The sequence below is a fragment of the Ranitomeya imitator genome, chromosome 1 (assembly GCF_032444005.1).
Source record: "Ranitomeya imitator isolate aRanImi1 chromosome 1, aRanImi1.pri, whole genome shotgun sequence".
In the NCBI taxonomy this organism is placed as follows: domain Eukaryota; kingdom Metazoa; phylum Chordata; class Amphibia; order Anura; family Dendrobatidae; genus Ranitomeya; species Ranitomeya imitator.
In genome coordinates this window covers 945,491,418-945,517,215 of record NC_091282.1, presented here as the reverse complement: position 1 = coordinate 945,517,215, position 25,798 = coordinate 945,491,418, and the positions used below count along the sequence as shown (strand labels likewise).

At 41.4% G+C, this 25,798-nt stretch overlaps 1 protein-coding gene across 1 annotated transcript in view; it reads left to right on the top strand.

Annotated features, from left to right (window-relative positions):
• The window catches only part of LOC138656097 (NACHT, LRR and PYD domains-containing protein 3-like), a 130,453-nt gene extending 108,185 nt beyond the window's left edge, over positions 1 to 22,268 (top strand). Inside the window, exons 6-7 of the mRNA XM_069743644.1 lie at positions 17,167 to 17,250; positions 19,672 to 22,268. Coding sequence (XP_069599745.1) covers positions 17,167 to 17,250; positions 19,672 to 20,029 — 442 coding nt within the window. The 3' untranslated portion in view covers positions 20,030 to 22,268. The remainder of the gene's footprint in view (positions 1 to 17,166; positions 17,251 to 19,671) is intronic.
• The last annotated feature ends 3,530 nt before the right edge of the window (positions 22,269 to 25,798 follow it).

The window sequence follows — 25,798 nt, the reverse complement described above, 5'->3', positions numbered from 1 at the left end:
GGTTTCATAGACACAGTAATGTAATGGACTCATACAAACTCTGAGTTCTAGGGAGACCAAACACAGCACCCAAAGAAGTGGGCAAGGAGCATCAATACATCTAAAGGTACCAGAGAGCAGATGAACAGTACAGACAGGTTTATCTGTGTTTTAGTGGGTTTCCTCTGGATCTTTTAAAAGCTCTTTCTAAAAATGTACTGATAGAAAATTGCATAGCAAGACAATTAACCTAAAATTTGAGTGCAATATATTGTAGATATATACATAATTTGACTTTATCTATAGCAATATCTTTCATCAGTTTAGCACTCATGGGATGGTCCTCATCGGTGACTTATAACCTTACCTGCATAAGTAAGCATAGAGAGATAGTGAATAATCACTGATTAAGACATACCCTTGATTGCTAAAAGTAGAAACTTATCACAAGTAGGAGGCAGAGGGGAAAGACTGCATCTTTATCACAACTTCATCACATAGGCTACTTCTTCATGCTATATGACAGATTTATCTACGTAAAGCACATGTAACTTTGTGTCTATATGTACAGTGGCCTTGCTGAGGTCCTTGGTTCAAACAAAACAAAGAACAACAATTGCAAGGAGTTTGTATTGTCTCCCTGTATTTGAATGGGTATTTTCTGGTTTCCTCACAGACATCCATTTACATTCTGGTAGGGAATATAGATTGTGAGCTCCACTGGGGACAGTAGATATGATGTCTGTAAAGTTCTGTGGAAATTAACAATTCTATATATGAAAGTAAAACAAATACACCAACGAGCAAAAGGGTAAGAATGTTTTGAACTTTTGATTTTCAGGCTCCATATCTCACGTCCACTACTGCTTCGAACGTGAGACTACAACCATTTTATAGACAATTATCTTGGCTATCTCATACATAAATTTGACTTGCAACTATTCAGCATATGATTAGCATGGCTTGGGAAAGGATCACAATCCTGAGCCGAAACGTCTCCATTTTGGGCAATTAGATAGCCACATTTTTTCACCTTGAACTGGTATGCTGCATTCATCTTTTTGTCTGTATATGGAGGTTTGGTCATTGCCTTGGAGGCATGGCACCCATGAACGCTATCTGCTTGTGCTGCTTTCGTTTTCTTTTCTCTAGCATATGATTAGTTATGCAGATTCTTGTCATGTCACTTCATTGTTTTTGCTTCTAAAGATCTAAATTTCAATTTTTATTATTTTGTTTGTATTTTGTAAATCTACCTTTAGCTTTCAACACTGCCTGAATCCTTCTGGGCAATGTCTCGATCAGATTCAAACATGTGTCAACCGAAATTTGATTCCAGGTCTCTGTTACACATTTCCCATTTCTTCGCTTATCTCGACGTTTGCTTTTAGTCATTGTTTCTTGTAGGTTTTATATGATTAGTTATGCAGATTCTTATCATGTGACTGCTTTGTTAGTGTTTTGCTCCTGATGGTGGAAAAATCTTTTTTTTTTCATTTATACTGCAAAATGCAACCTTTTCTTACATTCCCTAATAGCTCAATGTGTTATTAGGTTCATTCCCAAGCAAAAGGTCACTGGTTTGAATCAAGGAGCAGCCATGAAGGTTTCCCAAGAAAAGAAAAACAGCATCATCCAGCTCATCGATAGCAGTCTTTTGGCCAGGAAAATTGCCTGACTGCATCATGTGAGTGCCATGACAATAGGAAGAATATGAAATGAAGTCCGTCCAGTCATTCTAAGTTTAACCCTTTCACGACATGCGCCGTACATGTACTGCGCATGCCGTGAATCCCCCTTTGATGTGGGCTCCGGCGGTGAGCCCACATCAAAGTCGCGACATGTCAGCTGTTTTGTACAGCTGACATGTGCGCGCAATAGCGGCGGGTGAAATCGCTATTCACCCGCCGCTATTAACCTGTCAAATGCCGCTGTCAAACACAGACAGCGGCATTTAACTACCGCATCCGGCCGGGCGGCCGGAAATGATGTCATCGCCGACCCCTGTCACATGATCAGGGGTCGGCAATGCATCAGGAAGGTAACCATAGAGGTCCTTGAGACCTCTATGGTTACTGATGCAGGCCTGCTGTGAGCGCCCCCCTATGGTCGGCGCTCACAGCACACCTGCATTTCAGCTACATAGCAGCGATCTGATGATCGCTGCTATGTAGCAGAGCCGATCAGGCTATGTCAGCTTCTAGCCTCCCATGGAGGCTATTGAAGCATGGCACAAGTAAAAAAAACCTGTTTTTAAAAATATGAAAAAAATATTAAAAACATAAAAGTTTAAATCACCCCCCTTTCGCCCCATCCTAAATAAAACAATAAAAAAAAAATCAAACATACACATATTTGGTATCGCCGCGTTTAGAATCGCCCGATCTATCAACTAAAAAAAAGCATTAACCTGATCGCTAAATGGCGTAGCGAGAAAAAAAACCGAAACGCCAGAATTACGTTTTTTTGGTCGCCGCGACATTGCATTAAAATGCAATAACGGGCAAGCAAAAGAACGTATTTGTGCAAAAATTGTATCATTAAAAACATCAGCTCGGCACGCAAAAAATAAGCCCTCACCCGACCCCAGATCACGAAAATTGGAGACGCTACGGGTATCGAAAATGGCACTTTTTTTTTTTCTTAAGCAAAGTTTGGAATTTTTTTTCACCACTTGGATAAAAAATAAACTAGACATGTTAGGTGTCTAGGAACTCGTAATGACCTGGAGAATCATAATGGTAGGTTAGTTTTAGCATTTAGTGAACCTAGCAAAAAAGCCAAACAAAAAACAAGTGTGGGATTGCATTTTTTTTGCAATTTCACCGCACTTGGAATTTTTTCCCCGTTTTCTAGTAAAAGACATGGTAAAACCAATGGTGTCGTTCAAAAGTAGAACTTGTCCCACAAAAAATAAGCCCTCACATGACCATATTGACGGAAAAATAAAAAAGTTATGGCTCAGGGAAGGAGGGAAGTGAAAAACGAAAACGCAAAAATGAAAAAGGGCCGTGACTTGAAGGGGTTAAAAGATGGTCATCCAGCAAAATATCCAGCAAAATATCTGAGTAAACAAGTCGTTTCATCACAAGGTCTGTCAGTTCTGGCACTACAAACATTGCAGTGGAGTGTTTTTTTCACACACAAAGGCATTGGATATTTAACCACTGGGTAAATCTGACAGGGAGAAGGACTTGGGGATCCTAGTTAATGATAAACTTACCTGGAGCAGCCAGTGCCAGGCAGCAGCTGCCAAGGCAAACAGGATCATGGGGTGCATTAAAAGAGGTCTGGATACACATGATGAGAGCATTATACTGCCTCTGTACAAATCCCTAGTTAGACCGCACATGGAGTACTGTGTCCAGTTTTGGGCACCGGTGCTCAGGAAGGATATAATGGAACTAGAGAGAGTACAAAGGAGGGCAACAAAATTAATAAAGGGGATGGGAGAACTACAATACCCAGATAGATTAGCGAAATTAGGATTATTTAGTCTAGAAAAAAGACGACTGAGGGGCGATCTAATAACCATGTATAAGTATATAAGGGGACAATACAAATATCTCGCTGAGGATCTGTTTATACCAAGGAAGGTGATGGGCACAAGGGGGCATTCTTTGCGTCTGGAGGAGAGAAGGTTTTTCCACCAACATAGAAGAGGATTCTTTACTGTTAGGGCAGTGAGAATCTGGAATTGCTTGCCTGAGGAGGTGGTGATGGCGAACTCAGTCGAGGGGTTCAAGAGAGGCCTGGATGTCTTCCTGGAGCAGAACAATATTGTATCATACAATTATTAGGTTCTGTAGAAGGACGTAGATCTGGGTATTTATTATGATGGAATATAGGCTGAACTGGATGGACAAATGTCTTTTTTCGGCCTTACTAACTATGTTACTATGTTACTATGTTATTTGACTAGGATTGATGGTAGTCTCAATTCTGAGCTATATGTGAGTATCCTTTAAGACAAATTACTTGGTACACTCGACTACTACGGGTATGAAAAAGATAACATAGTGTTCCGTCAGGAAAACGACCGGAAGCCTATTGAAATGGTTCAAGATAATGAAATAGAGGTGCTGGAATGGCCCTCACAGTCCCCAGACCTCAACCTAATCAAACACTTGTGGGTACAGTTGAATAATAAACTGTATACATACCCAAGTGAGTGGACCAGTATACACCAACTTTGAGAAACGTGTAGAAGAGACCTGGGATCAGATTTCGGTTGACACATGTTTGAATCTGATCGAGAGCATGTCCAGATTGATTCAGGCAGTATTGAAAGCTAAAGGTGCATTTACACGATAATAACAACAATTGATTTTTAAGAGCAAAACAGTAACAATGCAGTGACATGACAAGAATCTGCATAACTAATCATATGTTAAATAGTCGCAAGTCAAATTTATGCATGAGATAGCCAACATGATTGTCTATAAAATGATGGTAGTCTCACATTCGAATCTGTAGTGGATGGTGAAATATGTAGCATCTAAGTCAGAAGTTCAAAACATTGTTACCCTTTTGCTCGTCAGTGTTTCTAAATAGGCTATGGTCACACTATTAGTATTTGTAAGCCAAAACCAGGTGCATAGCAATCAGAGAAAAAGTATAATAGTAACAAGTGCATCAATTCTGCATTTTTGACTCACTCCTGGTTTTGGATTACAAATACTGATGTGAAATACTGACCAAATACTGATAATGAGACCGTAGCCATACACTGAGACTTGGCAGTAGGACAGCAGTTTTGAATCACTAATCTATCACTTGCTGCCAATAGATAGAACTCATAGAGGAGCCAGATGAGTGTATGACACCCCACTACCTTTACAAAGCTAGAAGCATCATGCAAAATTTTGCTTGCATTAGAAGAAACATATAAATGGTACATCATCTAAAATAAGTGTACACAAGGCATATTTAAGAGTCTTGTTATGCTACTCTGTATATACAGCCAAAGCTGCACTATTTAGCCTTAAAGAGAACCTGTCAGCAGGGTTGTGCATAGTAACCAACACATAGCTTCAAATCGGCGCCATTATATTGAATAAAATGATACCTCGGTTGATGAAATCCATCTTAGGCCGGAGTCACACTAGCGTATAATACGGACAAGTGCTATGAAATAAAATATTGCACAGCACTCGGACTAGTATTAATCTATGGGGAAGCTCACATCACTGTTTTTTCGGGCGTATTCTGCATGCGAGTGAAATCGCAACATGCTGGCCGAGTCTCGCCAATGCAAGTCTATTGGGGAGAGAAAAAAATTTGACACCACACGGACCAACAGTGTGACTTGCAAGAAATACGCAAGCATTGGCCAGGTGACAGGAAATTGCCTCATCCATTATTCAGGAAGCTTTAGCATGCTAATTGCTCTGGCAACATCAAGAAAAAGCCACCACCACGCCTCCACGGAGTGCAGAAAGATGGCATACACATTAATGTTGAGCTTTTGATTGTTCTGGTGCATGATAGGCCAGAAATTTGGGATGTACGTGATGCACATTACTCAGACAGTGCTTGCAGGGATGCAGCATGGAAGTGGATCTGCAGCCAAATGTTTCAAACTTATGCAGAAAGTACACCTGAGGTGCAGCATGAAATAAGTACAATCCCAGCCTAAATTTTCTACAAATTTTAAATGCAGCAAAAAATGAACCTAACATCATCATATATGATGTTGTGATTACTATCCTGCCTGTTTGACATTTTACACTTGTCAAGTAGCATGCCACATTAGCCTGTAGCCTAGATTTGCCTATGCAAACACTGTGTACCAAATGTCAAACATTTCTTGGGTTACTTTGCAGTGTGTGATGTCACTAGACGGTGGCGCAGCTGCCGTGACCAGTTCCGCCGTCAGTGGCAGCAGTGGGCCAGGAGTTGGGCACAGGGCACAAAGAAGTGAAAATATCTTTATTATGATGGCTTAAATTTTCTTGCTCCTGTTCTTGATCTCCGTCCGTAAGTGCATGCATCACCACACCACACATTTGAAATGTGGCCTTAAGGTTCAATAGTAATAGGTTTTTATTTTTCATGAAAGCCAGAACTGAATCAAACCTTACTGAGAAGGAGACTGCATCAGACTCTGAGGTCCAAGTGGACCCTGTTGATGAAAGGGAAGAAGTGGCTGGACCATCATCCGAACATCAACAAGCCACCAACCACCACCACCAGCATGGCCTTCTGCATGACAGGAGGCAACTCAAAAAGAGGATGACAGTGGGCACAGTAGCAGCCCAACACTCCCACTTGAAGCGTCACCACAGCCTGCAGTAGTGCCACGCTGTGGCCAACGCAGACGGGAGCTTGACACCACTGGTACAAAACAACAAGTGGACACTGGGGTATTGGACTACCTGTCGCGCACCGCCAATGATGATGGTGGAGAGGCCTATTCACGGAGTCTTGCCCGCTATCTGTGCAAAATTCCCCGTGAAGGGAGGCTGCAGGCCAGAGGTACACTATAAATAGTTATTGATGCATGGACCCCACCCAATAACCCAACTACGGTCTTGGCATACCTTGAAAAATGGCAACTGTCGAGACAAAAACCAACTCCAAATGCCGGTAATACCCGATGAGCCAGCAAGATCAGTGAGTGAACCTCCTCCCACATGGAGTCCTTCGTCAGAGCCACTTGAAGGCCCAACCCAACACCAGCCACAACATGGGCATTTTATGGCTACAGCTGCATCTCACCAGTATGGCCACTTGACCTTACCCAGTGTAGGAGAGTGGGCACTACATGGTAATGGTCGGCATGGCCATTCTAGGGGGTATACACAAATGGGGCCTTCCAATACCCAGGATTATGTCAATCCCTACCCAAGTACTCATTACCACCATGTTCCACAACAGGTCCCTTCCTTTCTCCGTCATGCAGTCTCAGCCACCACTCAGAGTCACAGTCTTTTTGCAGCACAAAGTAGCCAAAGAATTCAGGCTGCACTCCTACCATCTCATCCACCTACATACCAGAATTTATGAATGTAAGTGGAATCAGTTCATTTTGTTACTAGTTTCAAACTTGTTGGAGGCCCTGTAATAGTGGTAATATATGCCATATGATGCTAATATGGTTGTTTATTTTTAAAAACATTTTTTAAGTAAAGTTATTTAATTTGATATGTGTGTTTTCTTCTGTTGACACTATATATATGATGTGTTTCAGATCATTATTTTCACATTATTAGCCCAATACATCACACACTTCCAACTTTAACAAAATTTTATTTTACACAAAAAAAACAAAAAAATCATAACATAGACACTGCATTATCTTGCCATGGAGTATATCCCTCAGGTGAAACAAAATAATTTACCCAGTGGGAAACCACTGGGTAAATGGGAAACCACTGGGTAAGTGGGAAACCACTGGGTAAATCTGACAGGGAGAAGGACTTGGGGATCCTAGTTAATGATAAACTTACCTGGAGCAGCCAGTGCCAGGCAGCAGCTGCCAAGGCAAACAGGATCATGGGGTGCATTAAAAGAGGTCTGGATACACATGATGAGAGCATTATACTGCCTCTGTACAAATCCCTAGTTAGACCGCACATGGAGTACTGTGTCCAGTTTTGGGCACCGGTGCTCAGGAAGGATATAATGGAACTAGAGAGAGTACAAAGGAGGGCAACAAAATTAATAAAGGGGATGGGAGAACTACAATACCCAGATAGATTAGCGAAATTAGGATTATTTAGTCTAGAAAAAAGACGACTGAGGGGCGATCTAATAACCATGTATAAGTATATAAGGGGACAATACAAATATCTCGCTGAGGATCTGTTTATACCAAGGAAGGTGACGGGCACAAGGGGGCATTCTTTGCGTCTGGAGGAGAGAAGGTTTTTCCACCAACATAGAAGAGGATTCTTTACTGTTAGGGCAGTGAGAATCTGGAATTGCTTGCCTGAGGAGGTGGTGATGGCGAACTCAGTCGAGGGGTTCAAGAGAGGCCTGGATGTCTTCCTGGAGCAGAACAATATTGTATCATACAATTATTAGGTTCTGTAGAAGGACGTAGATCTGGGTATTTATTATGATGGAATATAGGCTGAACTGGATGGACAAATGTCTTTTTTCGGCCTTACTAACTATGTTACTATGTTACTATGTTACTATGTAATTAGTCAACACATCCCGCACTTTAAGTCCAGAGGGTTGATGACGTGGATGATGTACATGTGTAGTAGCCATGACATTATTACCATTCGCAACATCATCACCATCATTTGCAGTACAGTCATGAATTCTGGTGAAGTTGAGAAGCATTGCACAAGCTTTTACAACCTCATTCACATTCCCTTCATTCAGTTGAATGGCTGATTTCAGAACTTGCCATTTGGCACAGAGAATGCCAAATGCACACTCAACCAGGTGTCGTGCGCGGGATAGCCAGTAATTAAATATTCTGTGGTCCAGGGTTCTACGTGGATAGAACCTCATGACATTTCTGTTTAATTGAAAGGCCTCATCCGCAACCATCACATAAGGCACCGCTTCCATAGTAGACCCTGGTAGCTGACATGGGGGTGGGAGGTCTAACTCATTATGGTGCAGCTGCTGACCCATTATGGAAGAATTGAAGACTGGAGTCTCCTGTTCTTCCATAGACCCCAATATCTAGAATGATAAACTTGTAGATGCTGTTAATTAGGGCCAACAGCACTACAGAAAAATATTCTTTGTAATTATAATATTGGGAGCCTGAGTTCAGCGGTTTGCGTACACGGTTGAGCTTCCCATCTAGGGATCCAATGCAGTTTCGAAACTGGCACGTGTCCTCAAAGCCATAGGCTATCCGCAGTCAGTCTTGTTTTTTGGGCTCAGGCATTACTGATTGATGCAGTCGGAACCAAATTTTTTAGCATGTAGACCAGACAATGCCCGAGATGGTGGATTTGACGATTAAGAACTCCAGATGCAGTGCTGCATAGGACAGCACAGTGGATAGGAATCTAGAAGAAACCCCAAAAATACACAAATTAGAAACGGACATATCCATGCATCATTGTACAAGTTTAGGACACCATAAAATTTATGGAGAATGCAAACTAAGCCTAGGAGCAACAAGTGACAACAATATACAATGCCTAGGGAACATATTTAAAATCCAAACAGCAGGGAATGTGAAATGCCACATTTGTAAAATTAAGGCTACTTTCACACTGGCGTTTTTTTAATACGTCGCAATGCGTCGTTTAGGGGAAAAAGCGCATCCTGCAAAGTTGTTTGCAGGATGCGTATTTGCCCCAAAGAGTTACATTACCGATGCATTGCGACGTATTGACACACGTCACAACCGTCTTGCGACGGTTGCGCCGTGTTGTGGCGGACCGCCGGGAGCAAAAAATGTTAAATGTAACGTTTTTTGCACCCGACGGACCGCTTTTTCCGACCGCGCATGTGCGGCCGGAACTCCGCCCCCACCTCCCCGCACCTCACAATGGGGCAGCGGATGCGACGGAGAAATGCATCCGCTGCCTCCGTTGTGCGGCACAACAAATGCTAGTGTCGGAATCTCAGCCTGACGCAATGCGACGGGCCGAATCTGACGCTAGTGTGAAAGTAGCCTAAAAAAAAAAAGGGCACAAACCATTCACATAAAAGGAAGGGAACACTGTATTTTGCAAATAACAACATATAATCAAGTCGCAACATAGAGGCTTTTTATATACCATAAAGTACCGTCAGGGCCGGCGTCAGCACCCGGCTCTCTGGGCAAATACCGGGGCCCTGGGGAGAGAGGGGGGCCCACTTACAGCTGGGAGAGCAGAGCAGGAGATAACATGCTCTCTCTGCCCACAATGTCACTGCTGGCTGCGTTCTCTTAACCCCTATGTGCCAGCTCTGACACAAGCATCTTCTCACTCAGTGAGTGCAGCCAGGCAGGCACACATAGGGGTTAAGAGAAGGCAGCCAGTGTGACTGTTTGTGGGCGGAGAGAGCACGTTCTCTGCTCTCCCCCCTGGGTGGCTGCAGTGCTGAGCTGAACTTATCAGGCAGATTCCGAGGAGCTCCGTCCTACCAGTGCCTGAGTGAGTGTTATGGTATCCAGCAGTGGTTGAAGTTGTGGCTCAGTCTGCTGCTGTCTGTCTCCGCTGCCTAAAAATGTGGGTGAAGTCTGGAGGAGCAGCTGGTGGGGTGCAGCCTGTAGCCACCCAGCTCTCCCAGAATACATGCATGCTGCACCAAACCTGCACCAGTGGGATAGGAAGAAGCTTAACCCCTTCCCATCTGTATGAAGGTTATTGCTAAACCTTAAAGATAACAATCCGACCCGCATAAATGGGGTTAACCAGATGCAAGGTGGAAGGGGAGCTGCTGCCATGGATAAATCTGAGCTGTGGGCTGTACGTTGGGGCCCTGTGGCCCCGGGCTGGTGACTGGAGGGACTCTGCCCAGTGCTGGCATGTAGGTGATTTCTGCTCCGGAGTATCAGCTTCTCTCCTCCACATCACACTGTGCAGTCACAGCAACATTGGTTGTCTCTGTCCAGGTCCCAGCAGCTGCCACTGCTACCACCAAGGACATGGCATCACTTAACCCTTCCCCTGCAGCCACCGGCAACAAATTTACATTATTCCTTGATTAAATCAGGTTCCAACCCAATAGAGGAGCAGACATTTCCTGCTGCCATTAGGGTCCGGGAGGGGCTGACATTGGCTGCCCTGCTACTCTGTAGTGGGGGGTGACAAGTGTAACATGGGGTAACGATGACGGAGAAATGCACAGGGTAATAGTGAGCGCGACAGAGGGCAGTGTATGGTATGGAGCAGTCAGGGGGTGGGCTGCAGGATCCCCCCATACTGTACATGACTGCTCGGGACAGGGAGGTGTTTAATGAGGTTCTAATGGCGGGGCACTAATTGGGTCATTAGGGTTTGTGGAAAGGATTCAGCATCAGGTCCCTCATTAATGCCCGAGCCGCCTGTTACTTTGTAGCACAGATCTGTTGGGGCCGCAAAACCAAACAACGTTGTTTATGTAGAAAAGTCTTTGTTTCATAGAAAAACTCAAAACAGAAAAGCACCTCTCCTGTATATATACACTGCACAGCACCTTTCCTCCTGTATATATAAACTGCACAGCACCTCTCCTGTATATATACACTGCACAGCACCTTTCCTCCTGTATATATACACTGCAGAATTTACAATAGCTGTCACTCATGTAAGAAGTGAAATCTGGCATTGTACTATACATTTCTCTGCCGTATCTGTGCATCATAAATCGGGGTATGTGTTAAAGGGGGGGCCCACTGAGACTCTTTCGCCCGGGGCCCTCGAAAACCTGGAGCCGGCCCTGAGTACCGTAAGTAAAAGCCGCTCCTCGGCCAAAATAGACCGCATCACGGCGTCATTTTTGGTGATCACAGGGCGCATAGTGTCCAGAAGAATGTCAAATGTGGGCACCCTTATCCGACAATACTTGTAGAACTTGTCTGGATGGCTGCGTAGTGAAGCATAGAGACGGTGGAAATGCACTTTAGTCAGCCGTCGCCTCAAAAGCGGATGTACCTACATTCTTCTCCTCCTCCTTGGATTGATAATCACTGGGTAAGGCTCCACAAAAAGCTGGGACAAAACCCAGTGTAAAAGAATCCGCTCAGTAGTGTTGAAGTTAAGGCGATATGACATGTTCAAGGAAATGATGAGGAATCCAGCTCAACGAGATAGTGAAAAAAAACTTCTCTTTATTCACTTGAAAAATGTATTCATGACTAAGGGTGCTTGGTCACCAGAAACACGTTGATAGTGCATTTTATTTTCTGTTATTGCTGATGTTTTTATCCTCCACTGAACACATTTTTCAAGTGAATAAAGAAAAGGTTTTTTTCACTATCTCGTTTAGCTGGATTCCTCATCATTTCCTTGATCCTTCCACGCCCTGACACAGCGGCTCCGTGCTCTGAGTATCCAAGGATGTCGACCATGGTGAGCTGGACTTTGTTTGATATGACATGTTGCACACAAAACAGCAATAGCAAAACAACAACAAGGACTGTAATGCAAAGCTAGGAGAAGGGGACTGGTTTTGGAGCCAATAAATAGGGTTCCTGATTATTAACTAATGAAGTTCAGGCCATGGATCCATAATTTGCTCATTTTGCAAGTGTGCGGGAAAATCACAGCATATGGATGCCATACAGATAATTTGATGCAAGGAAATCGCAGCATCGCATTGCAAACGGATTACATACGGATCACCATACGGAGAACATTTGTGCGTTTCTAAGCTGTCACAATCGGACCGATTTTTTATACGTTGATTGTGACTCCGGCCTTATGGTTGTTCTTTAATCTTTATTTTCAGTGTTGTGTTAATGAGATTCTTGTGTCCTAAGCCGGGGTTCAAAAGTACTTTTTTTTTTCCTCGCTCTAGTAAATCTGCAAAAGGGATTATTAAGTGCACAGATTAATGAAGATTAAGAAACAGTCACAAGATGGCTTTCAATAACCAAGGTATCATTGTATTCAGTATAATCGCGCCAACCCGACACTGTCTGTCTTACTATGCACAATCCTGCTGACAGGTTCCCTTTAAGATTTGGTAGAGTGGCGCTTTGAAAACTTTATACTAATTTTTTTTTTTATTAGATTTATCAATCTTTATTTGTTTTTCTAAATAGAAGAAACATTCTATCAAAGTATAGAGTAACATATGCTATATTATAGTAAACCTTTATTGTAATAATATTGTTAACAAATAATGATACTTGAAAGAATGTAGTAATTTATTTAGACAGTATATGACAGATAAAATAATCAAACATGCAATTTCTCAAGGGAAAATCATAAAATAGAGTTTCCGGTACAGTATAGTGTGAGGAAACATACAATTTTAGTTATTGACTTGTATTTCAAAGGTAATAATGTGCAATTATGATCATTCATAGACATAGTACTACACTGTATTTTTCACTTGCTGGTCAATATACCAATAGTGGTCAGAATAATGAATGTTAATGTCTTTCGCAAATGGTTGGGCAGCTGTGAATTTTTCATCACCTCATAAATTATTACCTGTATGAGGCAACCTAGAATATTGATATAGATAATGACCATTTTGTCCACTTTGTCTGTCCAAGCTGCAGATTTTGTTTTTGTTTTAGAGCAGAGCAGTATTTGTCTCCTGCATACATAATTCTTCCTCTGCTGGGAGCAGTATGTGTTAGGAAAGGTCTTAGCCTCCATCTGTCAATAAGTATTTGAAATGTAAACTTAATTTTTCATTGGAAATTATACTAAATCCTTGTATTTGTGTGTGTGCATGGGGCTAGGTGGTTCTCTATGTGGTCTAGTTAACCCCGTCACACTATATGGCAGATATATCCATCAAGATCAACTGTAACTTAGTGCTCCAGGCCGGATATACAGACATGGCCAAAAGTGTTGGCATCCTTGATATTATTCCAGAAAAATGAAGTATTTATCCCAGAAAAATATTGCATTTACACATGTGTATTATAACAATATAAAAAAAAGACAAAAAAACAAACAAATTGGACTTAATTTCACACAAAAACTCAAAATTGGGCAAAATTGTTGGCTCCCTCAACTCAATACTTGGTTGCACATCCTTTAGAATAAATAACTGCAAACAATCGCTTCCTATAACCTTCAACAACTTTCTTACACCTTTAAACTGGAATTTTGGACCACTCTTCTTTTGAAAACTGGTCCAGGTCTCTCGTATTTGAAGAGTGCCTTCTCCGACTCATTAATGGCCACTTCAGAACTCTCCAGCACTTTGGTTTCCATCCATTTTGGGGTGCTTCTTCAAGTATGATTGGGGTCATTGTGCTGCTGGAAGACCCATGACCTAGAATGCAAACCCAGCTCTCTGACAATGGGCACTACATTGCGACCCAAAATCCTTTGGTAATTTTCAGATTTCATGATGCCTTGCACACAATCAAGGCACCCAGTGCCAGAGGCAGCAAAACAATTTGATTGTAGGTAATTATTCTTTTCTTTGTAGGCCTCATTCCATTTTCAGTAAACAGTAGAATGATGTGCTTTTGGTCTTATCTATCCACAAGACACTTTCCCTGAAGGAATTTGACCTACTCATGTACAATTTGGCAATTTTTATGTCTCTGTGTCAGCAGTGAGGTCCTCCTGGGTCTCCTGCAATAGTATTTAATTTCTTCCAAATGTTGACGGACAGTTTGCACTGACACAGATGAACCCTGAGCCTGCAGGATGGCTTCAATTTCTTTGGTACTTGATTTGGGCTGCTTATCCACCATCCGGACAATCATGCGTTGCAACCTTTCAACAATTTTTCTCTACAGTCGATGTCCAGGGAGATTACATACAGTGCCATGTGTTGTGAACCTCTTGATTAAGTTGCGCACTGTAGACAAAGTAACATCAAGTTCCCTGAAGATGGACTTATATCAACAGTCTCGAGGTTACCTTTCAACAATTTTGGTTCTCAAGTCCTGAAACAGTTCTCCACTTTCTGTTCTCCATGCTTAGTGTGACACACAAAGACACACAATGAAAGGATTGAGTCAACTTCTCCCCTTTTTACTTGGCTTCAGATGTTTTTTTCATATTACCAACAACTGTTACTTGCCATGGGTGAGTGCATCACATGCTTGAAACAAAGTTAATTAGCCACAATTTTGGAAAGGTGCCAACAATTTTGGCCAGCCCATTTTGGGGGTTTTGTGTGAAATTATGTCCAATTTGCCTTTTTTGCAGTTTTTTTGTGTTGTTTCAATACCCGCAAAGGAAATAAACATGTGTATATAAAACATGTTGCAATAATTTTCTGGGAGAAATACTTCATTTTCTGGAATAATTTCCATGGTGCCAACACTTTCGGCCATGACTTCATATGTAAAATACACACAAACACAAGTATGTAGTTGGATTACAATAGTAAGAACAATGGAAGCATTAGGCTGCCGTCACACTAGCAGTATTTGGTCAGTATTTTACATCAGTATTTGTAAGCCAAAACCAGGAGTGGAACAATTAGAGAAAGTTTAACAGAAACATATGCACCACTTCTGCATTTATCACCCACTCCTGGTTTTGGCTTACAAATACTGATGTAAAATACTGACCAAATACTGCTAGTGTGACGGCAGCCTTAGTGAAGAAGTGTCCATCCATGAAAAATTAGGTACTGAGATAAAGCATTTATTGTAGATGATCAGATCACTGTGAAACTACCAGTATGGTACTGCTATAAAGATTCAGCTCACTACATATGTCAAAAGTAGTAGCAAAATTGATACAATAGAACAATTACTACATTTCTGACAGTATAATATTGCTAAACAAATGATGTCACACACTTAAATGACTGTTTTTTTCAAAAGAAACCTTTAAAATATAATTGGGTTGTGCCAATTTCAGAAAATCCTTAATTGAAAACATGAAGACTTCTACTGGGAGCTTTTAATTTAGTTCACAATGTAGGTTTTTTCTCACATTCTGTGGCCTGCCAGAGACAATTAATGCATGTAAAATGAGCTTTTTATATCATTGTCTCACAATAGACAATTTTATCAAATTATAATTCATTCTCTTATTCTACATGAGTTGCATTATTATAGGTGGCCGTACTGTGTGTTTTGGAAACTATTGCAAATGACAAATGAACAAAGAAAGTCCAGTTAACTTACCCCCAGGTATGCGAATAAGACCCTCCATGTGCAGTAGTGAAGAGAAGTAAAAATATCCAGCTCCCATGATCCAGTAAAATTCTGTTTAAGCTTTATGAAATAATCCACAGATAATAGAACAGACACAGGTATGAAAAATAACAGACCCAATCATGAAGACTGGTGTTATTATTCATGCTGATCTTGATGAGGGGGATTGCTTACGTCAACATTCCTAGTTAATGAATATGCATGTTCCTCTTAATGAATCAGGAGCACCCCAAAAGTGATGTGCACCTCTGTGTGCACCTGTAATGCTGGTAGATGTTATGGAACCACGGTACATCTGGCCAGGTCTACCCTGGAGGGGCATGACTAAGTGGCCACCAGGTCTTTACTAATGCCTCTTATGGTGAAAATAGGCTTGGCTCACAGAATAGCCATCAGCTGCCACTCCAGGGCAGCGTCCGGACCTGCAACAGCTGACCCAGGGGTTAGAGCAGTTATGCCAGGTACAAAGGGGCGAGACAAATGCATAGTTAGACAGGCCAGATTCAGGGCAGGCAGCACAGGTTCAGGATACATAGTCAAGTTTAGGAAGGGAGAGAACAGACAGGACAGGAAGACAAACTGGGTCAGTAACGGGAAGGATAAACAACAAAACACCTTGACTGGGAACTAGATGCAAACAGCAAACTGGAACCTAGACTCAGTCAAGGTGTAGAGGGTGGCACTGCCTGATATAGCACCTACTGGTTGGTGATTGGCTGGAGAGTCCAAACACTGCAGAACAAAGCAGGGTTAAACTCCTGCAGGATCTGACTGCATCCCCCTCTAGCCATGTGGAGACATCAGGGATATGAGATGTAAGTGATGCATGGACTCAGTGCTGAGTCCAGGTATGAGGATAAGCTGAGCGTTGAATGCAGTAAGTAGCACGGTGGTAAGAACGCTTTAGAGTTACCACCATGACAGCACCTCACAATAAATCCTACTCCAGCTCTTGCTATAATAAAATATGCTGAATAGTGTACATTGCAGCTCATCATGAATTTGACAAGCAGCAGCCACCACACTGCACCAGTTCCGTCAAAATGATAAAGCACATCATTCTACCGTTTACCGAAAACGGAATGAGGTCTACAAAGAAAAGAACACAGTACCTACAGTCAAATATGGTGGAGGTTCAAAGATATTTTGGGCTGTTTTGCTACCTCTGGCACTGGTTACCTTGACTGTGTGCAAGGCATCATGAAATCTGTGTGTGAAAGCTGGGTTTGTGTCTTAAGTCATGGGTCTTCCAGCAAGACAATGACCTCAAACAAACTTCAAGAATGCCTGGAAACAAAGCACTGGAGAGTTCTGAAGTAGCCAACAATGAGTCCAGATCTAAATCTCATTGAACACCTGTGTAGAAATCGTAAAGTTGCTTACTACAAAGAATTCAGCAGAAAGTGATCACAATGTTGTATGTACTGCAAAAAAGTAACAATAAAAATGTCAGCTTGGTGTATCTAAAGATATCAATAATTTTTCAGGATTGAAGGAAACAATATCAACTACACTGCCATTGAACAGTTCTCTGACATATCTTTATTCAACTCAACCTTACATCATGTGGTGTAAGTATGATGTCATTGTCAGTCTCCTTACGAAGGTATTGCGGTATTGCTTTATTTTTTGCAGGATTTCTTTTTCCTAGAGCTCCTTTCACACACTGATCTATTGCCGCCATCTTTGATCTCTGGTATCCAGCACCATTTTGATCCTCTTCTGAGTGACTTCACCCCACTTCAAACTATCTGGCTCACTCTATTCTCTATGTGTGAACTGGAGCTTTCTTTCACTCTGTAATTCTAACACTCCATAGGCTTATACTGTAAAAGCAGCTTCTGGGTCACACAGAACACAGTGTAATCCGAAGGAGTCTGAAGAGCGGCGATGTCAATAAGATTTTAACCGTGCTGGATCCCTGAGGAGGTGGCGGTAGGTGAGTATATTAACACAGTGACAGTTTACTACATACACATACAGTATACACATATACAGAGATTAAGTGAAAAAAGTTAATGTCTCCTTCTGTACATAACTTTGCCATCTATATCACTATACCAACCTGTGTGTTTTTCATCATTTTAAGTAGATTTCTAGCAGAAATTAATTAGTGGAGAGTTGAGGTAGTGGAGAGTTGAGCTGTGTATTTCCTGCTGCAGACAGATCAGTAATGTGAAGCTTCAAAATGCTGTTTTGTTGATGCATGTGGCAGAAGATAATCCTCTACCACATGCATCACCAACACAGCAGTATTTACAGTTTCATATCACTGATCTGACAGCAGCCGACAAAACACACAGCTCAGCTCTGCACTGCCTAGTTAATTTGTTTTTACTAATTAACACTAGACCTAGATGCCTGATACGTGATCCCAGGTGAATCACATTATCCATTATCAAGACTGTCTGATTTCCAACATGAATTTAACAATTTTTTTGGCCAAAATAACACATCATGCTGTCTTATTTTGTCGGCACCTTTGTCCAGGTAGGAGATTGAGGCTGCAAGCATAGGCTTAAAGCAGTTTATTACATGCCTTTAACTTTATAAGTACTGCTATATAACAGCTTTCTCAGAATGTATCGGTAGAATATTTATATCTAAAATATTTTCCCTATGCTACCATATTTTAAGAGAGTACTCAATTTGTCTGGGGTTTATCTTCAGAGAGGAAGTTGCAAAGAGAACTTGAAGTTCTCAAAATATCTGCAAGACCCTTGATTATGTTCAAGCATCATTCATTCAGTTTTTTATTTGTTATCCACATTCCTAAGGTTTAAGAAACTTGAACAAAAGTAGGGGATGCTGTAAAATAAAGAAATAACCATTAAATGGCCAATGAGTTCCTCAGCGCTGCCTTTTCAGTGCTCCCCACTGGTCTTGCAATATTCACAAGCCATATATCATTCACATTCCAGCTGTAGCCAATCAAAAAACAGTGACATTTACATGTACAACACATGACTGCTGAGCCTAGTGATTAGCTACAGTGGACACATGAATGATGAACGTTGTGGAAAAATCAAAAACTTTGAGATCTGTCAATACCAGGGAGCAGGTTGAGGGAAGGTAGAAGAAACTCTTAAAATAAATCTCCACCCATCCTAGTGTTTTACAATAGGGATATACTAAAAAATAGGATACACTGCATGTAAAACTACAATATACCAGTGCCGAGGGTAAATGGTATCCTCAAAGGCTCATGCTGTCCATAGAAAAGGCCATAGAAAACATTGTATGATTAGAGTGACTTTTTTTTTTCAAACATACACTATAGAAAGCTAAAAAATATTATGTATAGGACTAGCAGTCTCCAGTAAAATATTTTCTAATATTATTTCTGATTAGAAAGGCATGCAGGCCTCTTTTCAATTCATTTAATGAATAAAACATCACAACATCCTGCAGCATAAAGTTGCATAATGTCCCTACTAGTGATGAGTGAACATACTCGTTACTCGAGATTTCCCGAGCATGCTCGGGTGACCTCCGAGTATTTTTTAGTGCTCGGAGATTTAGTTTTCATTGCCGCAGCTGAATGATTTACATCTGTTAGCCAGCTTGATTACATGTGGGGATTCCCTAGCAACCAGGCCACCCCCACATGTACTTATGCTGGCTAACAGATGTAAATCATTCAGCTGCGGCAATGAAAACTATATCTCCCAGCACTAAAAATACTCAGGAAATCGTGCTCGGGAAATCTCGAGTAACGAGTGTATTCGCTCATCACTAGTCCCTACTACTACAGTTTCTATTTTATGTCAAGTAAATTTTGGATTTGCATAGCCATATGTTAATTCATAGTTTATATACTGTAGTCTTAGGCTGTGTTCACCCGCTGCATTTTTTGCCAAGATCATTGTAGAACCACTAATTTTCTTTGTGTTTTTGCTGTGATTGTGCCATACAAAGGCAATGTGACTGCAGTGTGTAAGCGCAACCATTTTATTGGTATGTCTAATAATCATTCTATACTTTAATTGCAGCTTACTGGGAAATAATCTACACCCTGAAAATATTACAGCGCTCAAAGCCAAATCGCACAAAAGCATAATTGTTGCCCACATTGATGAAAAATATGGCAAAGATTTTTGGCAAGGTTGGTGGGACTGGATATTTCAACGATGCAAAATTTGCAATGATGAGAAGATTGTGTCTTTCTTAACAAAGGTGTACAGAGGACTAGGACTTTGTGACGGGAAGGATACTGAGTGGATGAAGGACTGGTATATGCAGATGGATGAGTTTCTGCAGGAACGAATACAGCAGTGCTCCATTAAGAACATTGCTAAAAAGATGGAGGCTCTCAGACACATGTTTCAGCAACAATCAGAAAATTACTAAAGTGGTCTTATTCTCATGACTGTTGCATCTGTGTCAGCAATTGGACTGCATGTATTTTACATGATCTCAATTTGTGGAAGTGTCTTCCTATCTAACTTTACCTCTATACGTGGGATGAGTTCGACACTAAACTACAGACATTTCCAATATCATGAAAAACATTTTTTAATGAACAACCCCTCAATGCCATCCCATTTGTGATTGTAACTGTTGTCATATACTGCATGAGATATGTAAGATGTGATACTTCTGCCCTCTTCAGAAAGTAAACTTGGTGTTGGAAAGAGGTTGGCAATGATGTAATTGTAATAGAGTCCCCTGTACTGGGTAATCAACAATCCAGTGAGCATGTAAATATTACCTAATAGCCACTGGGACATTCAACAGGTTTCTTGTGACATCGTAGTCATTTAGTGACTGGTGGTTGGGTGGCCCAGATATTAGAAGTTGGCTACCTGCTTTGGTTCATTCAGTTGGCTATTCTGTAAATGCCTTGGTTAAATGACTAATGTCACTCAACATATCATACAAACTTTCAGAGGTCAGGTTAAAGGGATGTCATGGTTTCAACAAGTAAGACTATGAATTGTGTGATAGAAAGTTGTACAGTTAATTAGTTACAGCTGTATAGTTACATTAGTGCAGTTACCACAAAGGTAACTTGTTTGTCCATCACATGATCAGGACAGATTTTGAACCAATGGATGTAGACATTCGAGCAGAATTGTCCACTTTCAAGAATATCAGCAGCAAATTATGTAAAATAACTACAATAACAAACTAAACAGGTACTTAGCCTCTCAAGGTCCGGCGGTGGCTCACCCCCGCTGTCCCGGTCTCAGTGTTCAGGCTACCGCACGTGTCTTCACTCTTGCCAATCGCCGAGCTTAGCGGCTCTTGCTCTGAGCTCAGCAGCTCTCCCGATATTTAGCTCAGTGATTGGTAAGAGCGGTGCCACACACTGTTAATATGGTGTCACTGTTGCAGCCAAAACAGCAAGGGCAGTGTAGCGACAGAGAGAAAGCACTGGACCCAGGAAGGTGAGGACCTGCTGAGTTTATTATTTTATACATTTTTCAGAGTTTGAAAGTGGACAACCCTTTAAAATTAAAAAATTAAATTATAAAATTGTTTCATTTCATTATGAAGAAATAACCTTTATTTAATGAAGCAAGAATACCCTTTTAAAACTTTACATCGGACGAGCGAAAAAAAAAGTATACAGCCCTAGTCACCAGTTAGGGCGTTGGTCGCATTTAAAGAGACTAGCACACACAAACTGCATAATTGAATGATGAAAATATTTTTCAAAGATCACAATTAATCACAATTAGAAAAAATGAGGAGAATGAATACTAAACAAAATAGCGGTGACACATCTTTACTAATAAAAATAAACTACCTAAAATGCACCACTCTGGTCCGTGCAATGTACAGAGGACCTACACAGCAATCGCAATGTAGTGACTTCATCTTGCCTGCTCCGTTGTCAGAGGCTCAATGGTGGAAAAGGGAGCTGGTGGCTTCCTGAGGATGCAGGTACCAGTCAAATCAAGGTGCTAGGCAGAGGGTGGCCATGTGGCGCAGGACACTATCCCGATCTGCAGACCGCACAAGAACAGCCATAGGGCCACAGTTTGCCCAAGTCTGATATATAGTGTATAGGGTAAGAAAATACTGATACGTTAGACAAAATATGTTATTACTATATGAGTTTTCCTGCTTGTCCAACAATGCCTTGGTATAACCTACATGAACAGCATAAACATCTATGAAATCTTAATATATTTTGAGCTTCATTGGAGTCTGTATGAGACGAACACTACTGTAAAATAATAAATGACCTATGAACATATATAGTAGCGATGGTAGGAGATGCTTACAAATAAACTAAGCATGACTTACCCTTTCATGCCTCTAATATACCAATGCCACTTCTCTGCCCTGGAGTTCTTTGTTGTCAGAGCGAGAGCAGTGACAACCTATGAACACTGCAGTCAATCACTGGCATCAGCTGCCTTGTGCCATTCATCTCAGAGGCCAGTGATTGGCTGCAGCGATCATGTATATATAACAGCTCACCATTTTGTCATGTGCGTGCTGCTCCAGAGCTTCCTCTCCAATGCTCAACAAAGAACTCTGAGGGGCAACCGACAGTTTGTGCTGGAGTGAGTCATTAAATGGAAAGTAATGCTTGCATTGTTTTTTTTATCATTTCCTACCCATGATGGATCTTTTAATGGTCAACTTTTCTAAAATGACTTTTATTATGTTGCAAATATAAGCTGTTTCATGTTGTGCACATTATTAAGTATATAGTATGTCTTGGAGTTTATTTATTTATTCTATTTGTTTTTAGATGTTCCTGGAAGTAAATAGAAGGAGTCACTATAATTATATTCATATATGACAACCAAATCACACGGAAGCTTTCCTAAGATTAATAAAATAAAGCGCATATTATCAAAGTGAAGTGACAAGTGTTGGACAGAAAATCTACACTTAAGGTATCGTCACATTAAGCGATGCTGCAGCGATATAGACAATGAGCCGATCGCTGCAGTGTCGCTGTTTAGGTTGCTAGGAGACGTCAAACACCGGCAACAGCAGAACGATGCAGGAGCGATCCAGTGACGTAACGGCGACTCACTTATCGTTCTCGCTGGTTGTTAGCTCCATGTAAAAACATTGCAGGCATCGTTGCTTTTGCTGTCAAACATGACGAATCACGCCGACCTGACGACCAAATAAAGTTCCGGACTTCTAGCTCCGACCAGCGATGTCACAGCAGGATCCTGATCGCTGCTGCGTGTCAAACACAACGAGTAGTATAAATTGAAGTTCACCGCACTCTCTTTGAATAAGTTATGAAAATATTGTGTCAATTTATTGAATAAGAACTGGGAGCGTAACAGAATATTACAGCATATGCGATCATACAAAGTTTCGGCTCAACCAGAGCCTTTGTCACGTTGTATATGTATAAGGGTATATGGTCAAACGTATTACTTGCACCACACAAGAGAATCACATTCAATACAGTGTAACATACAGAGTCCCATCATACTCTAAAACAGTTGCATAGTTGGTTACCTTATTCCAGGAAGAGAATAGTGCGCAGTGAGGGAAAAGTCCCAGTTGTGAAATGCAGACTCTGCAGAAAATAGTGAACATGGATTAGCTGCTGTAAGCTCAGGAAGGCGTGCCCATAGAAACAGATAAGGTAACTTAAGTAATGTAGTAAATATGCTCATGGACACTTCCGTCAGAGAACATGGACCTGCTTGAAGTGAATAGTATGTATGTAACACTCCCTTGGTATGTAAAGATATGCGCCGGGGAAAAGGAGATGTGTCTGTTAATTACCTGCGGCAGGAACGCAAGAGGCTTAAATTCCAGTGGGACTCCGAGGACTACGCTAACAACAGGGTCTACAAATGGACCGACTCCTCTACCTCCACCTGGCGCCGATCACGCTATCCACGCAGAAATGGATCGTACAGCTCCGAAAGCGACTCCTCGACCACTTCCAGCCGCCGTCGTTTTTTATCCAAGGGGCGCAAGGGAGGACACTACGAAGGAGACCCACAAGGCGAGCAAAGCGAAAGAATGACAACAAGATCACAGGTGAGACCACGAACCTAGTGATCAATATATCAGATCATCTTCTTTCTCCAGCGGAATACGCAGTACTACAAAGGGGACTCTCCTTCTGCCCTACACCAAGTTGGGACGCTTTCCAGTTGAAAAAGGATTTGGAGAGTTTCTATCGGACAATTAGACTAAAAACTCATTTTGGTCTGAGCACGGACAGCACTCATACCCCAGCACCCCCTGGCAGCTATCAGTGTATATAGAGGAGATCCGATAGCTGCTATTGTGCAAGCCATCTTGGAGGAGGACATTTTTTCTTTCTTTAGCAAGATGGCGCCGTATGACTAGTTAAGCAGAGCACCACATGAAGACCTCCACAGACCGCCCCAGAGCACGGGCACATCATTAACTCAAAAATGAAAATAAAGATTAAACAAAAACCACAAGATGGATTTCATCAACCAATGTATCATTTTAATCAGTATATTATTATAAAAAAATGGCGCCGACCTGACACTATTTGTAGGGTTACTGGGCACAATCCTGTTGACAGGTTCCCTTTAAAGGAAATCTTTCAAAAGGCTTTTGCTATCATTTTTGAAAGCAGCATGATGTACACACGTGGTCAAAATTGTTCGTATTCCTCGTTTAATAACAGAAAAATGCACAATGATCACAGAAATAGCTTGAATCTGACAAAAGTAATAATAAATAAAAAATCTATGAAAATGAACAAATGAAATTCAGACTGTTTTTCAACCATGCTTTCAGAATTAAAAAAAAAACTAAAACTCATGAAATAGGCCTGGATAGAAATGATGGTACCCTTAACTTAATATTTTGTTGCACAGCCTTTTCAGGCAATCATTGCAATCAAAAGATTCCTGTAACTGTCAATGAGACTTCTGCACCTCTCGACAGGTATTTTGGCTCACTCCCCAAGAGCAAACTGCTCCAGTTGTCTCGAGTTAGAAGGTTGCCTTTTTCAGACGGCATGTTTCAGCTCTTTCCAAAGATGCTCAATAGGATTTAGGTCTGAGCTCATAGAAGGTCACTTCAGAATAGTTCAATGTTTTCCTCTTAGCCATTTTTGGGTGGTTTTTGCTGTGTGTTTTGGGGCATTATCCTGTTGCAAGACCAATAACCTGTGACTGAGGCCAAGCTTTCTGACACTGGGCAGCACATTTCTCTCTAGAATCTCTTGATAGTCTTGAGATTTCATTGTACCCTGCACAGATTCTAGACACCTTGTGCCAGATGCAGCAAAGCAGCCCCAGAACATAACAGAGCCTCCTCCATGTTTCACAGTAGGGACAGTGTTCTTTTATTGATGTGCTTTATTTTTCCATCTGTGAACATAGAGCTGATGTGCCTTGCCATAAAGTTCAATTTTTGTCTCATCTGTCCATAGGACATTCTCCCAGAAGCTTTGTGGCTAGTCAATATGTAGTTTGGCTAATTCCAGTCTGGCTTTTTATGATTTTTTTCAACAATGATATCCTCCTTGGTTGTCTACCATGAAGTCCACTTTGGCTCATACAATGACGAATGGTGCGATCTGACACTGGAGTTCCTTCAGCTTGAAGTTCACCTTTAGGCTGCCGTCATACTAGCAGTATTTGGTCAGTATTTTACATCAGTATTTGTAAGCCAAAACCAGGAGTGGGTGATAAATACAGTAGTGGTGCATATGTTTCTATGATACTTTTCCTCTATTTATTCGACTCCTGGTTTTGGCTTACAAATACTGATGTAAAATACTGACCAAATACTGCTAGTGTGACGGCAGCCTTAATCTGTTTAGAAGTTTTCCTGGGTTCTTTTGTAGCCATTCGTATTATCCGTCTCTTCAAATTTCCTCCTGCGGTCACGTCCAGGGAGGTTGGCTACAGTCCCATGGATCTCAAATTTATGAATAATATGTGCAACTGAAGTCACAAGAACATCAAGCTGCTTGGAGATGGTCTTAGGCTATGTGCACACGTTGCAGATTTGACTGTGGAATTTTCTGTGCAGATTCTGCATTTCTTGGCAGAAAACGCAGGTCAGAATCTGTGCCTTTTTTTGGTATGTGCACACGTTGCAGAGTTTTGTGCGGATTTCTTCCTTTTTTTACCTCTGCAGATTACCTTTAACATGTCTGTCTATAATTTTCTTTTTAATCTCCTGAGACAA